The sequence below is a fragment of the Mytilus edulis genome, chromosome 13 (assembly GCF_963676685.1).
Source record: "Mytilus edulis chromosome 13, xbMytEdul2.2, whole genome shotgun sequence".
NCBI lineage: Eukaryota > Metazoa > Mollusca > Bivalvia > Mytilida > Mytilidae > Mytilus > Mytilus edulis.
In genome coordinates, this window is record NC_092356.1 from 46,918,181 (window position 1) to 46,935,413 (window position 17,233).

The 17,233-nt window shown below is 31.7% G+C and overlaps 1 protein-coding gene across 1 annotated transcript; it reads right to left on the reverse strand.

Moving 5' to 3' along the window:
* Positions 1–5,312: 5,312 nt before the first annotated feature.
* On the reverse strand, positions 5,313–16,089 carry LOC139500357 (microfibril-associated glycoprotein 4-like). The gene is made up of 6 exons (XM_071289101.1): positions 15,802–16,089; positions 13,860–13,947; positions 13,203–13,330; positions 10,666–10,786; positions 7,407–7,574; positions 5,313–5,572 (listed from the first exon to the last, which is right to left on the reverse strand). Exons 1-6 carry the CDS (start codon positions 16,087–16,089, stop codon positions 5,313–5,315), a joined length of 1,053 nt encoding a protein of 350 aa, XP_071145202.1.
* Positions 16,090–17,233: the final 1,144 nt, after the last annotated feature.

The following is a 17,233-nucleotide window of genomic DNA, read 5'->3' on the forward strand; positions in this document are numbered from 1 at the left end:
GGGAGGGGAGGGTCTGAATCGCTCGAAACTTTATTATTAGTTTTGTTTTCGATGGTACCAATTTCATATTTAACACTAAAATGTATGGGAAACTTTGGATTCAGAAAATTTGTTCATTCTAATCATCTGAATGACCCGATATCGTGGAAAATCAATCCCCCTTTTTAAAAGTCAAATGGTCGTTTCCTAACTGCTAGAAAAGTTGTTCGAAAATGAATTCGGTTCTACGTAATGAACATTTAAATGACATATAGTTTACAAGTGTGAACAAATCTTATGTAGAGGTAGCTAAACAAGGTGTATAGATGAGAACAAATTTAATGTGAAACTAGTGTACATAACATTAAACCAAATGTAAACATTTTTACTGTACACGGCGTTTGGTGTGAACACGGCCTAAGTTGATCATAAAAAAAGAACCATGATCAATTATTCATTGAAAAGGGACAGGTGTCAACAATAGATAATTGTGGTTAAGCTTGAGTAATTTCCCATTTCGAAACCGTTATACATTGCCTTGAGATTCACGAATAAGTTCACTCATAAAAACAATCTAATCGAACTCCATACAACAGGTGAGTTCTTTAAACTAACATAATACCACTAATATAAAAATATTAATTATTTGATAAGAATAAGTATAAATTTGTAATATTGCTTGTAAATATTTAAAACAAAACACAAAAAAGTCAAATACGTCGAGAAATCGGGTAATCCAATATTTCTTTTATTAGTCTTTCAAGCATTACAATTCATTGTTTTATAATTAAGATAAGCCTTTTGAAACAACTATAAATTGAACGGGATTTTTGATTGTCTGTAAATTGTAAATTCTATGTTGATGTTCTAACCTATTGTGTATAATATCATAATTTGTTATCTAATGTTTATAGCCTGTCTATATAAGTTTTTATTCTCTTAACATGATAGCATTTCTGGAAGTTTGTGATAATAGTCATAACACAAATAACAATAATACAAAAACAATGATGCTTATCTGACTATTTTTTTTGTTCAACCTTGATAAAAAAAATACTAAAATCTACAAACCTACTGTAGCCATGTTTATTGGTCACTGGCTTATAGTTATCTCATCGGTAATCATACTTTATTTTCTTACTTAACTATCAAATACAGTTCCATTTACTTTTTTCTTTCTTTCTTTATTTATTTACAAGGATTTTTTTCTAAATATAATAAATAACTCCTTCAGTATTACAATATCCCATTCTCATTCTCTTTGTTTTCATGACTTCCATATTTGCGAGGCTTATTTTTTGGCCTTTTACATTTTCCAACTTTACTTGTTCTTACTTTTTTGTATTTTTCTGTAATGATGAAGGGGATGATAATGATGATATGTATGTCAGTTTTGTAATGTCCTCCTACAGCAGTCCTCTCCTAAATCCTGCAACAGTTTTTTCATGTAATGGATAACTGCGTTCGGGATCACAGGGCTGCTATAGGTATATTTAATAACAGAAAAAAACAATGTGGACCTTCATTCCATATACACATAGCTTCCTATTTAGACATGTTTATAATCAACTTACGTTGCAGTCTCCTTGTCTTCAATCTCTCTGTTTTACAAACAATTAATCCAAGATCAAACATTATTTTTTTGTTGTACGTACTTTATTTTCTACTTATTATCGGAAATGTTATAACAAATCTAGGCCCCATTTTCGTAATGAATCGAACGCACCGTCGGTGAATGAAACACAACCACAAGAACATTTTATATCCATGTGTAGTCTCAACATAAGATCCATGAGAAATAAACTAAAATTTCTAAATAATTTTTTGTGATAAATTTGATATTAATACGTTATCGGATCCCAACATTACTGATGACGATATAAAACTTGATTCCTTCTCTGCAAATATAGTCATAAAAGATAGAAATAGCTTTGGAGGTGGTTTACTCATTTATGTCAAAGATGGTATCGGACTTAGTCGAATAAATGCACTCGAAACGCAAGAAGACGAATCCCTTGTTGTCAATATCCATGTCAAAGGTCAAAGCTTCTTATTGTGTCAGATTTATCGATCGCCTAATTCAGATAATAACTGCTGGACACGATTAAATATTGCAATAAAGATGGGTTTGCAGGTCAATGAGAGGATGGTAATAACGGGCAATTAAGCATTTCCTGTACCGTATACAGCACCCGTCGTGTTATTCCTTTTTTTCAGTTCGGTAATGATGGAAGGTTATTATAACTGAGGAAGAATATCAGATATTATTCTTTGAATTAAGGGAAATCGGTTCATTAAATCATTTCCAAGAAAACTGGATGATGTCAATTACGTTGTTTGAATTGTTTACTTGTTTTCTTCCTTTTTTGTTTAGTTTAATGGGACAAATAAAAACCTCAAAGAGAGAACAAAATTAGTCAAAAAAGGAAAAATACTGATTTATTTCACAACCTTATTTTGAAGATTTGTTTCTTTAACATTTCTATTCTTATAATTTATCTTAATAATAATTCATCAAAAACACTAAATATTATTTTCATCTACTGTTTACCATCCATTAAAAGATATCGATCCTGTGAGAAAAGTTATTCTAAAAGATGTTAAATTAATCAAGAATCTCATCTATCTGTTTTTGATTCGGTACACATATTGAATTTGCAATCTTCTAAATTATCATCCCTTTAATACTTAACTGATATGAACTCGTGTTTATATTTTGATGTGTATCCGGTCATGTTTATATCACACCTTTTAAAAAGCCTTTAAAGTAAATTCATTGGATGTGTACTAATTGACTTAAGACTGAGAAACATCTTCTTATTGTTGTATTTCATGTCTGATTTTCCTTTCCAACGTAAGGGTTGCTGCTTCCGAAAAACTATTTAATGATAAATCCTCAGTGTTTAAGTTGATATAATAAATTAGAAATATTTACAGATGCATCATGAGTTATGGAATATATGTTTATCATATGACGACGATGATTTGACTATCGTGTTCTTATGAAGTGTATGAAATGAACTAAAGGTTACCGTACAACATTCAAACATGGGCATACTGTAAAATACTTTTGACCTCTTCATGAAATTTAAAGTCATTCAATGTTTGTACTAAATTGGGCAACATCGTGGGTTACACTTGTAGATCAGGATATGTTTACCTTCAGGGTCTTCTAAGATAAGCCAAGTTTTTGTTTTGATTTGTGATTCTCAATTGTCAATTGTTATAATTGTGCCTTGCTTTCTTTAATTTATAAAAAAGAAGATGTGGTATGATTGCCAATGAGACAACTGTCCATAAGAGACCACAATGACACAGACATTAACAACTATAGGTCACCATACGGCCTTCAACAATGAGCAAAGTCCATACCACATAGTCAGCTATAAAAGGCCCCGATAAGACAATGTAAAACAATTCCAACGAGAAAACTAACTTATTTATATAAAAAAAATGAAAGAAAAACAAATATGTTTTTGCCATTGTTAAGGCGGCGTGTTTTCGAATTCAGAAAAAAATAAGACGATGTGGTAGAATTGCCAATACGAAAACTCTCCATTTAATTTTGAATATCCCTTTAGTAAAGTTTGACCTATTTTTTTACGTTTATCGTTAACTTTTGGCCAACAACTATATCAGGACATAACTAAATATCCTGTTTTTATGTTTTGTATGTATTGTTAATAAGATTTGTGGGATTATAAAACAGAAAAGGACCAAGAAGGTCGGATGATCAAAGACCAATTTCTGTCTTCCCTATTCTATTTACTCTTGTATCACACGTTCTGCTTCACTATCTTTATATCGAAAAAGCGTTAGGCCGCTATTGTAACTAAAACTCATTCACGAAAGGGTCAACATAGTTAAGTTTCATTTGGTTTTTTTCTGACATAGTTTTAACTTTCGTACTCAAAATCATATGCATTATCAAAGTGTACTGACGTCATTGACATTATGCTCGAGATAAACACCAAATCAGCATCCCATAAGTTTTAGACCTTAAACATATGTCACAAGACCTTTTTTACTAATGATTTTAATGGGAGCATATTTCTGATTTCAAAGAAATTACAGCATGCGATTAGAGCATTCAAACTTCGTAACTTAAAAAACAAAATAGAAAGACACGAAGCAGTCGATTAATAAAGGCAACAGTAGTATACCGCTGTTCAAAACTCATAAATCCATGGACAAAAAACAAAATCGGGATAACAAACCAAAACCGAGGGAAACGCATTAAACATAAGAGGAGAACAACGACATAACACTAAAATGTAACACATATAGACAAAATCCCACGAGAATAACAAATATAACATATATATATAACATCAAAACCAAATACATGATTAAGTAACCCAAATCAAAGTTGGCAGTTCATGATTTATTATATTGAATATATATTGTTTTTCTTTTTTTCAAAGTATTCAAGATGACTAGATGAAGTTCAATTTGGTGTATAGGTAAAGGTTGTTAATCAGAAAGTGGAAATCAAGTTAAGTAAACAATCAAAACTCCCTTTTCTAGAATATTTTTGATGGCAGAACCGACAGCCATAATGTGCCTACAAGGAACAAGTTTTGAACACGTCAAACATGTCAAACATACAGCAATCTAATGCAAATATAACTAAAACACATTTTTATAAATGACGTTTACATTCGAATGAAAGCATGTGCAATAATTTTGATAACATGAAGTAGATTACCACAAACTATATAAAAACCGTGTTTACATTAGTTAGAATGAAATGTTCATGCGAACTAAATTGTTGAATACAATATATCTTCCTAGGGACTTCTACATTTTCAATTATTCAGCTAACATTTTTCTGTAAAATTACTCCAACTCATTATATGGTAAATATGTGCCAAATTATTGAAAAATAAACTGATTCATACATGTGATAATAGGGAATCTGAATTAAAAGAAAAATGGGTTAATGTTTGAAAATAAACAATGATGCTTGTTTTCAAATACTACTGTCACATTGGGACTTTATGACCGCAGAACTATTGTTAGTTATTAGACTGAATAGACTAAACAATGGTACAAATTATTAACTTACAGTCTATGTTTTCAATTACAAAAAAACGGTGTCAATTAATTTTAATTCACAACTTTATTAATTTTAATTCACAACTTTAGCACTCAACTATTAATCAGTTTGTTCTTACATGATGCATGAATGTTTATATTTCCATTAGTTTTATCATCATTGTTATCTCTAAAAGAGAGAACCAGCCGCGCCATGGTCTCCAGTACATTGTTGTTTCGAATAAACCAATTAACCATGAATTGGTGCGCTTTTTTGGTTCAATGATACTTTTTTTTTACTTTTCTATAGGTTTTATCATCATTGTTGTCTCCTGAAGAGAGTAAAACTCACGCCATGGGTACCAGTGCATTGTTTCTTGTCCTTCATTTCCAAGGATAAGTTTACCATTAATGTTACCACGTGTACATTCACGGTGCCACCAGCCGCTACATTTTAGAATTGCACAATTACCTTCCTCCAGATCATTGTCTTTGTCTTTTGTTGTGAACACCATTCCGCTAAGGCTTGTCTCCGTGTGATCTTTAACTCCATCACCTGGTTAAAGTGTTTAAACAAAACTATTTTAATAATGTACTCTTGTGGATGGATATTGAATCTAAGACTATACAAATGAATTTAAGTCATTGACCTTCTTCGAAACTTTAATTTTGCAATTTTTATTATCACAATACCATTTCCTTCAATGCTTTCATTCACATTTCCCTTGTTATTGTCTTCGTGTTTCCGTTATTTCCCTGTTTTGTTTTGTTCATTAATTTGATTATCACAATCTAAGGACTGAGCATTGATTAGTATGTATAGTTGTAATCTTACAGCTCCGGTTATTTATCAAGTTTTAGCCGTTTGTTATTCTGTATCTACGAAATACTGGTATTTCTTTAGAATAACTATCACTTATCATTGGAAACCAAACCGGAATAAAGCATATATATATATAACGAACGTTAAAATGATCCGGATTATATGAAATCTAAAGGAAAACTTACAGGTGCGTCGATTTTCAGATGGTTGTCATATTTTACAATGTTTGTTTGCACTGGAATTTGTTTTTTTAAGATCTTAAATGTTTTTTTCGCAATTTTTTATGGCTGTTATTATGTCTAAAGTAAGGCAGTTTATAGTAACTGAAATATGATTAATTAAATATTTTTTTATCTTTTTTTTAGCAGTACCATATCTGTTAGAGGTATAAATGGCTTTAGTCTTGTATTATTTTAATTTTAGTTTCTTGTGTACAATTTGGAAATTAGTATGGCGTTCATTATCACTGAACTAGTATATATTTGTTTAGGGGCCAGCTGAAGGACGCCTCCGGGTGCGGGAATTTCTCGCTACATTGAAGACCTGTTGGTGACCTTCTGCTGTTGTTTTTTATTTGGTCGGGTTGTTGTTTCTTTGACACATTCCCCATTTCCATTCTCAATTTTATTAGTAAGTTTTAAAATGAGTCAACCAAGGCTATAGACATATTGCAAACTCAATGACCATAACACATATACAGTTTTAGAAGAAAGGACTTATTTATAATGAATTATAAAGTTGTTTGTCAGTGGCGACAACAAAAGCAGCAGTCATCCAACACTTTATAAATGATTGGGTCATATTTGACCAGAACTGCATAAACATGAAGTGTCATATATGTTTTCTATTTATATAAACCCGAGAGCAAAGGTCGAGGGTCTTATATTTGTTGAGGGCTGATGTCAGTTGTGATATAGAAATATCATATTTCTATCAGAATAATATTTCTAATTACTTTACCACACCTTGATTGATACATAAATCATTAAAGTAAAGACGATAAAGCTTTAAAAGGTTAATATCGCATATGGTGTACATGTAGCATTCCCCTGTTGTCCTTGGATATTATGATCACGTGTTTCAAATAATAATGCATGTATCTGGAGCCTTGTTTCTATTTTTTAAGAATATGACACTATGTTCCTATGTTACGTATATTGACATCAAAATTAAATATCTGTGACGTCACACATAAAAATCATGGCAATAGCGCCACAAAGTACGAAAAAAATTGCAATTAAACTAAAATGAGTTTTATTTGAATTCTCATTTTTTTCTAAACAGATAACTATAAATCAAGTTAATCTTATATATTAACGTTTTCAATAACATGTAGCAAATCTTGCAAAAAAAAAAAATTAGAAATACGCAGAAGAACATTGGAAACCATTTTTCTACATAATTTACATATCGACGCTGGGCTTCCAAAATGTCAAGTATGACTTTTTTGGCTAGAACTACTACTATAAGGCGATTAAATTGTATAATTAAGATATCTTACCTGCATTGTCGGAATAGCCCGGTCATATATTAACTACCGTGTCGGAAAAGTCCGAACATATCTTACCTGCAGTTCCGGAATAGTTCGAAATACTGAGATCATAATTTGATTCCTCATTGCCGACGTAAAAATTTGTATACTCAGCATAGGCACGTTCACCAGAAACATCCATTAGGATAAATTTTACTTTAAACTTCCTCTTTCCTGACAAAATGGCATGTAAATTGTCATTTCCTATAAAGAAGAAGAGGAACAATTTATCATATTGTCATGAAGAGAGATCATATCAAAATCAACATAGATAATAAAACAGTTTTGCGTTACTTTTGTTATCTTTAAAATGCAGTATATACCAATAAGTCAAAACAAACATTAGATTCCATAAATTATTATACCATGAAAAAAGAAAAGAATGCTAAGACGGCAAAAAGTAAGAAAGAGTATATATATTTTTAAGTGTATCTGCCCTTTGCAAATGAGCGGATGATAATAGTAATACAAGTATCTAAATGAGTTATAGATTGTTTGATGAGGTTAAAGTTACAGTTGATGGATTATGTCACATATTGATTTGTATATTTCTGTGGTATATCAAACTGATAGTCGGAAAAGAAATAGATTTATATATTTTTTTTCTGAAAAATTACGGAATAAATTCTTTCTTTGATGTGCATTTCAATTGAAAGTCAAAGCGATCTTAAAACTGTCTGAATATCACCAGATCATTAAAATCCAATGTATATAATTTTCTTTATTTGTTGATAAGTTAATTTCAATTCGTTTAATATAAAAATTACCTAAGGCTTAATGACTTTATTTTTGATGTATTTACTAAATTATAATCTAAATGAAGGTGAAAAACGTCGAAATAAAATGTTTTACGACTTTTCAACACGACAACATTATACTTATTTAAGAAATAATTGATGCAAGCTATAGTTAATTGTAGTTTTAACATGGGTAGGCATTAAATTCGGGATTAATTTTGCCCGAGCGATAGTGAGGACTAAAATAACACGAATATAATGCTTACCCATATCAAAACTACAATAAAGTATAGCTTGCATAAATTATTTCGATTCTGATTAGGACAATTAAGGTAATTTCTATGCCCGATGTTTATAAGGGTAAAGCGATTGTGTAGGCTCTTCCTTGAACCTCCCTTTTATGTTTGTATATGAGCAAACGGCTGGCACTGTAACTTTTCAGAGGGAGGGGTATTTGAACAGCCAGCATGAACGGTTGTCGTATCTAGGTCAAATATGTCAATTTCAGAATGCAACACATTAGTCATAATAAATGAATTAGTAACAACATGTGCATCATTTAAGAGTTTGGAAGTGTTTTAAGGTAATGAAATATATAAAAAGCATGCCAATTTGATCAAATTCATTATTCTGCAGTAGTCAATATACCCATGTGCCAAAAACAATTATTGGATTTAGAGCATGGGTTTATTCATCAAGCGAAAGAAGCACGTCATATTAGAATTCGACGTTTGTAGTCTTATTGTATATAGAACACCACATTTACGAAATAAGATGTAGACAAAAAAAAAAACTATGTTGATGACTTTTTATTATTTTCCATCATTAAAACGGAAATTCAACCCCCTTTCGATTTAGATAAAAACATATGTAGTGGGTGTAGAATATTTCAAAGATAATTTAACAAAGATTTTGATATATTTTACGTAAGTTCGAAATGAACGTTTAACCTTTTAAAGGATTTTCATTCAATGATATTGTAAAATACAGTCAACATGCCATTATAGTCACCTGTATAAATACAGTCAACATGACATTATGGTCACCTGTATAAATACAGTCAAACATGTCATTATGGTCACCTGTATAAAAGGAAACCGTTCTTCATTGTGTTATCCTGTTGTTTCTATACATTTTGAACCTTTCTAATAAGTCAGTGTGCTTAGTCAAAAGGGTGTTGCACTTTCTAGCTCATATTGTTACAGACCGTAAAAAGACATTTTTCAATGCTCTGTAAATAGTTGTCAAAGGTACCAGGATTATAATTAAATACGCCAGACGCGCGTTTCGTCTACATAAGACTCATCAGTGACGCTCAGATCAAAATAGTTATACAACAAAACAAGTACAAAGCTGTAACATTATTCTTACACCGGGACAATTTATTTTGATCACTCAAAATTAATTGATGACGACACAGCAATGCAAGTAGCAGGTCGTCAAGCTAACTGTGTCAGAGGAAAGTAAAATCATGAACTCCGAGGATAATTCAAAAAGGAAAGTCCCTAATCAAACGGTAAAATCAAAAGATCAAACACATCTAACGAATGAATAACAATTGTCACATTCCTGACTTGGTACCGACATTTTACGTGAATGATTGCATAAATTACTGCAATAAACACAAGTATGCTAACACAGAGACTGTTATAAGTAGTTGAGAAATGAACCTTTAATGTACGTATTGTGATAAATGTTTTGACTCAGCTCTTGATAATGATAAATGGAAAAAAAATCTTTACGAAACTAAGGATTTCAGTTTTTACATTGTGAGATTCTGGTTATTGTGTTATAAAATACCAACTGGTCCATCGCTTAGCGTTTCAGATACTATTTCAGGTAATAAGATTTTCTTGTATGTTTCTCATTATAATGATTGTAATGTTATTTAACCTCTGAAAATAATACGTAATTGTTGTACGGAAGAGCGAAATCATCCTTTTGCAATTACTACCTGCTTATCTTGTAGATTTTTGAAAAATTAAATCATCATATATAAAATAAAAATTTAACATCATCAGCCAAATAAAAAACAGACAAAAGAACGAAGAGATGAACATCAGTCAACCAAATATTACACAAAAACTTGAGTCCGAGCATCACGAACTCCATAGAAAACAGGGGAAGATTTCAGATTATTAGGCGAGTATTTGACTGATGAGATATATTTACTGATTCTATGTTCTTTAAGGTAGTTTATCATAAAACTTTTATACTCGTAAATATTTTGTATATTTTTCCATTCGCTAAACCAACTTTCATTTTTCATTGTAAAAATTTGTTTCAAATCACGTTATATACATGATGTTCATTCATGACCACCTTCAATAAACTACAAATGTAAGTTGTTAACATAAATAATATCACGACTGGTGCCATATATATATAGCAGGATATGCTAATCCTTTGAGAGCACATATCAACCCCGGTGTTTGGTGGGGCTCATGCTCGGCTCATGTTCTATTTTTCTACGTTGTGTTTTGAATACTGCTTTTTTTTTACATGGCATGGTCAGTCTGTTTTCAACTTATTAATATTGTTCAATTTTTACAACTTACCAATCCAATATTCACCAGAAGGTTTACCAAATCCTCTCTTATATGTATTCCAATCCCTGTCAAAACTTTGACTGCCATCAAATCTTCTTTGGATTATCTTAACAATTATAATAACATCATGCTGAAGTAAGTGTCAAACAAACATTTAAAAAACAAAATCTACTTCATTTATTTGTCTTATCAATACTCCTGGCATTGTCCCTGTATCTCAAATATCCTAGTTATTAAGAATGGTACCGAAACGAGACGATCTGCTTCATATCTCAATAAACTAACTTTTTATCAGGGAAGTGCTTCTACACCCCTCCACGCCAAACAAGGTTATCAGAAAATTAAATCTACACTTCATGAATATACGGTCACCATCTCGACCTGATTAAGCAATGAGGCTTTTGTGTAAAATCTCACAACATTCATGTTATCGTGGTCTTACAGATTTAACTGAAGTCCAGATTCGCATGATGATAAATAAATGCATAGATGGTGGCGCTAATAAAACAAGTCTCGCTTGATTTAAAATTCGTATTTGTTTCCTGCATTTGTTTTTCTTTACTATCAAAATAGGAACTTCTTTGAATCCGCTGAATGACACGAGTTCATCCTTAGCTTTGGGTGATATTATGTTGCACTTATGTAACTTTATACACGACTTAATTTTCACGGACTCTTATTTGTCCTCTTCCATTTGCTATTTTGCTGTTGCCTATATGGTCTATGTATTTGATTGTCGACATGTTTATGGTCTTCCATTTTAAAATTGAATTATACAAAATAACATACGTTATAATCGCTTTAAAACAAAACAAAACATGCATTTAACCAGCTTTTATATTGTTCAAAGTTAGACTGTTTTGTTTTACAACAGGCAAATACATTCGAATCATGGGATTAGCTATCACATTAAATAGAAAAAGATTTAGAAAAAAGATACAACTTTAATTTTTGTACTAGTAATGAAATATTTAAATCACGCAGGATAGGTACCATTCACATTGGTTTATTCCAACTTGTATGTCTTGATCTTGAGGTGTTGTAATAGTCTAAGCTTGGCGGACGAAGCAATATGTTATAAAAAAAACAATTCTAAATTTGTCTGTTTATAAATGTTGATATTATAAAGAAACTGAGGTTTTAACTTTCTCAGTCAAAGAGGGACGAAAGATACCAAAGGGACAGTCAAACTCATAAATCTAAAACAAACTGACAACTCCATGGCTAAAAATGAAAAAGACAAACAGAACAACAATAGTACACATGATACAACATAGAAAACTAAAGAATAAACAACACGAACCCCACCAAAAACTAGGGGTGATCTCAGGTGCTCCGGAAGGGAAAGCAGATCCTGCTCCACATGTGGCACCCGTCGTGTTGCTTATGTGATTACAAATCCGGTAAATAGTCTAATTCTGTAGGTCACATTCATAAATGGGAAGGGGATTGTAGTTACGACGTAAGGAACATATCCGATATCATTTGTGAAACGGTTATTCCATAACGGTCAACCAACTCGTGATGGCGTCCGTAAAATTTACGAAGGGATGATTTCAACTTCACCATTTGGAACTCTTGGTTTAATAGCTTCCTTGTGAGCAGTAACCCTCTATCAAGAAAATCATGATAGGAAATGCAAGCAAGAATATCGTATGAATTGGGAGATATATACCCCGTATGCAGGTGCTGCTGGAATGTTGCTACTTAGAAATGGAAAGTTCACAATTGGAAAGCTGAAATCATCTCTTTTGTCGTAAAGTTTTGTTTTCAACCGACCTTCATTGTCAATTTCTAGATGTAAGTCAAGATATGAAGCCGACTTAACTGTATCTGTGGTATCCCTTATCTCCAATTCGATGGGATAGATGCGTTCCACATAGTCACCAAATTTTGAATTGTTTAATGAAAGAACGTCATCTATATAGCGGAAAGTAGAGTTAAAGGATAATGCTAACTTCTTATCTTTCTTCCTAAGAAGTTCCTGCATGAAGTCAGCCTCATAATAATAAAAAAACAAGTCGGCAAGTAGAGGGGCACAGTTTGTTCCCATTGGGATGCCAACAGTCTGTTAAAAAACACGTCCTCCGAACGTTACAAATATGTTGTCAATCAAGAAATCAAGCATCTTGATAATATCGGTTTCAGAGAATATTTTGTTTGAATCAGATTCTTTACAAAGAATGATTTATCCCTCACTAAGACAAGATACTTGTATCTACGTTGGCCATTCTTTTTTATGAAGCAAAGTAATACCAACTCTTTCAATTTGTCTTTTAGTTTGGAATGTGGAATACTTGTGTAAAGAGTAGAAAAGTCAAATGTTTTAATACTGTTACAAGATGAAAGAGAGTTAGATTGTATGTACTCTAAAAGATCTTTGGAATTTTTAAGTATCCTAAGTTGTATTTTGTCATATGACACTTCAAATGCTTCGGTCAGTATGCTTCTTCGTCTTTCAAATATTCAGCCTTTAGCGTTCCTGTGCTTTGGGCACATTACATTATTTAACGTGTTGTTTTCATTTTTAGGTAAAAGGTTCTCACCGTCCATCCTCCCTCTTCATAGTCCATGTCACAGAAAACTGGTATACCAGTGTGTTGGTTTGGGAAAATAGTAAAGACACCACTCTTCTTTCCAAATTGATCACTGCAATCCTTCGGTATCGGCCCATCTACATACCAGGTAATGCTACTATTATTAATTTGTGGTGCATATTGTTATATTTGCCAACAATTACCAAATGAAAATAAAAAGTTATCAATGTATTCAAAATGAACTCTGTCTTGTTGATATTCCACATTGGTTTATTCCTACTTGTATGTCTTGATTCTAATGTGTCGTTCTAATCACAGCTTAGCAAATGAAGCAATTTGATTGCCCATTTAGTAAAACGCGTTTAAAAACGTCGTGATAAGTGAAAGCATGTTTTTTTACCGAATTGTCACGCGTAAGTAAGGTGTTATCTACTTGGGAGGCAATTGCACAATCTGTTTACGTATTTTTTCTCGGTCAATATTTCAACTCTTAATGTGCTTTATAATTTTTCAAATTAAAAATACAAGGTTGTACTGGAACTTCTAGTGAAGAAATCATATAAATGCTTTGACGGCGGTTTTTTTTTATTTTTACTTTTTGTGTAATCGTTTTTGGCGCTTTATTACAAAAGTGCATTCCTTTGCTATTCAATCATTATTACTTACATGCTGCTATACATTTCTGTTTCTCTCCGTCATACACACATTTCTCACCGCCATGACATGTGTGGTCTCTACATTTGCCAGCAATACTCTGCAATATTTTTGCATGTATATTAAATTTAACAGTATCGCAGTGTATTTTTAGGTGATAAAATAATTGAAGGTCATGTTACTTGTTTAATGTCTAAATTAAAATTTAGATTGTATTTAAAAGCATTTTCTGGCTGTGTTGGATACCCGTTGGTGGCCTATAACTGAAGTATTATTGAAAAACGCGTAGAAAATTATAGGAAGCCCGATGTCTTTTGTTTTGTGTAATTTGTCTATTTTTCATCTAAGGCAGAATACAGCTCGATTTTTCAGAGGAAAATGACTGCACCACTTCAGAAACATACCATTTGTTATCCATTCGTTTGATGTGTTTAAGCTGTTGATTTTTCCAAATGATAATTGCAGAATAAACTTGGTTTAAAAGCTAGATAAACCTCACATTTGTATGACAGTTGCATACAATTTCATTATATTGACAACATTGTGTGAACAAAACAAAAACAAAAAAGAAAAACTTGTGCATATATGTTCTATTTGAAATGAAACTGGTGTTTCTCTTCAGCTGTATTGTGAGTAATTTTGGTGTGAATAACATGGAACATGAGGTAAACATTCACTCTTCACTAAAACAATAAGCAGGTGTCTTTACAATATGTTAGGCTCATAACTTCATAACTGTCCTTATTCTAAAATTATGGCCAATAGATAAAACAGAAATGATGTTGATTTGATCAGGTGCAATGCTTAGAACAAAACTGAAAATTACGACACACAAACGTTCATTTCAGTTATAGTTCATAATATGAAATTACGTATAAATCTTTATAGAAAAAATATACATATACATCCGTTGCACAAAGCAGTTATAAGTGTAACATTTGTCCAAAATCTATGAAACCAAAATGACAGATAGATACATAAGCATACTTCATTGTCAAAAAGGGCAAACAACCAAATTTAAATTCGCGATGTATTATCCAATCTTAGTTTACCGATGTCTAAATCTCGTAAAGCTGTTGTTTTTTGTCCATGGATTTATGAGTTTTGAACAGCGGTATACTACTGTTGCCTTTATTTAAAAACATTTAAAAAATTTATAAAACGTGAAAGTTTAATCTTGAACCGTCACCCCGAAACATTAAGAGCCAGGGATGTCAAAATTCATAGTATATATATGCTATTATATCAAACAGATGCCTGAAAGAAATAGTAGTTTCTAAGTATTTTAAAGGATCACCTTGGCCGGATAATCAATAACTTCGCTTTATAAATAACTTCTTAGATATTATTGATTCATCAACGAAATTTTAGAAATGTGTGCAAGGAACCGCCGTCAAAATCTAAAGATTCCTGCGTTTTTAACACTATTTACCGGGTTTGTAATAACATGAGCAACACTACGGATGCCACGTGTGGAACAAGTTCTGCTTTACTTTCCGGAGCACATGCGATCACCGCAGTTTTTGGTGGGGTTCGTGTTGCTCAGTCTTTAGTTTTCTGTGTGTTTTCTTGTGTACTGTACTATTATTTGTTTATTTGTCTTTTCATTTTTAGCCATGGTGTTGTCAGTTTATTTTCGATTTATTAGTTTGACTGTTCCTCTGGTATCTTTTGTCCCTCTTTTAAGAAAACATACAACGATAATGAATATCTTTCTTTGTTTTGCATCTAAACTTGATGTTCTTCTGTTAAACATTTTACAAAATTCATGTTCTAAAAAATATACTTATTTATAATAAAAAGTGACTCACAAATTGATACTATTGGATTAATATAATTTCCATCCACGTACATTTAGCAAATGCAGGCAAGTCTCATGTATTTTATTCAGACTCTTTTTTTCTCACTTTCTATGGACCAAATAAGTGATCAATACATTAAGATTAATTCATACCTTTGACCATTTAGATATATCAGTATATACACAGTCAGTCTCTGGTGTGAAGTCTTCAGACAACCCAACTATATCACACAAAGGCCAGTGACTTCTATAGTTTATACCCTTACATTGTGATGTCACTATGCATTCTTTCAGACAATCTAAAAAACTGATACCCAGTTTTTTTAGGAAAATATTTGTCATTCGACAATGTCCAACCTGGAGATGTCCATACTGATTTAGATTTGGATGTTGATATTCAAAGTCCTCTTTGTGACATACGTCCATCATGCTGAACGCCATTGAGATGGGAAGCAGTACGAGTATGACATTAAAGCCAATGGCTTCACATACAAACATTACAAAAAATCTTGTTCCACAGAAAGAAAAGCATGCAGCATGTATCTACGTACAGTTCTAATGATTGGTAGATAAATTCAAACCGTAGTGATCCAATCTTTTACGTATTAATAATTTAAACAATATGTCAATAAACAGATAGAATTCAAAGACATTATAATTGATTGATATATAGTTTTCAAATATTATTGGGAATTTGTGAAAAAGCAACAATACTTTATACCGACAAATGATATTGGTTTTCCCGTTTGAATGGTTTTACACTAGTAATTTTGGGGCCCTTTATAGCTTGTTGTTTTCGGCGTTAGCAAAGGCTCCGTGTTGAAGGCCGTACCTTGACCTATAATGGTTTACTTTTATACTTTGTCATTTGGATGGAAAATTGTCTCATTGGCACTCATACCACATCTTCCTATATCTAAATGATATTGGGTATGGCTATATACCCTACCAAGTCCTCTCTGTCTTTTTCTTGGTGTTGTTCTTTATCTGATGAGTTAAGGTAGATCATAAGTTAATATTTTTTGAGACAGAATTTTCTTATACTTAGCCAGAATGAAGATTTTAATATGCTCTTTTCAAAAATATAATAAAAAGTACGGGTCACCGTGCTATTTTTCAAGCTATGAGTCGTTGAAAATTGCTTAAATTTGGTTAGATTGTTCATAAAAAAAACATTTCTGAGCATAAAAATTAATCTATGAGATAGAATTTTGAAATAAATTGTGAAAAGATCGATTTTGTAATATGTCTTAAGAAAATCAAAGGAAAAAATGGTGTCACGAACTTGTTTTCTCGCTACAAGTAAAAAGAAAAAAAATCCCTATCTGTCCAGTATAAATTTTTTACTAAAAGAGTTATCTTCCCTTAAATAGCTCGTTTGAAAAAAATTATTTTAAAAGCTAGAAAAATGTTATTTGTTTTAACATTTTGTATTATACAATAAATTGCCAAGTTTTCTTTAGATTATTTAACAGTCCAACCATTTAATTGCAAATATATCTCCACATTTGCAGATAACTAGACCGATTTTTTACTGTGATTGTTCAATCCAAGATGGCGGTATACCATGAATCTACCTTAAGCT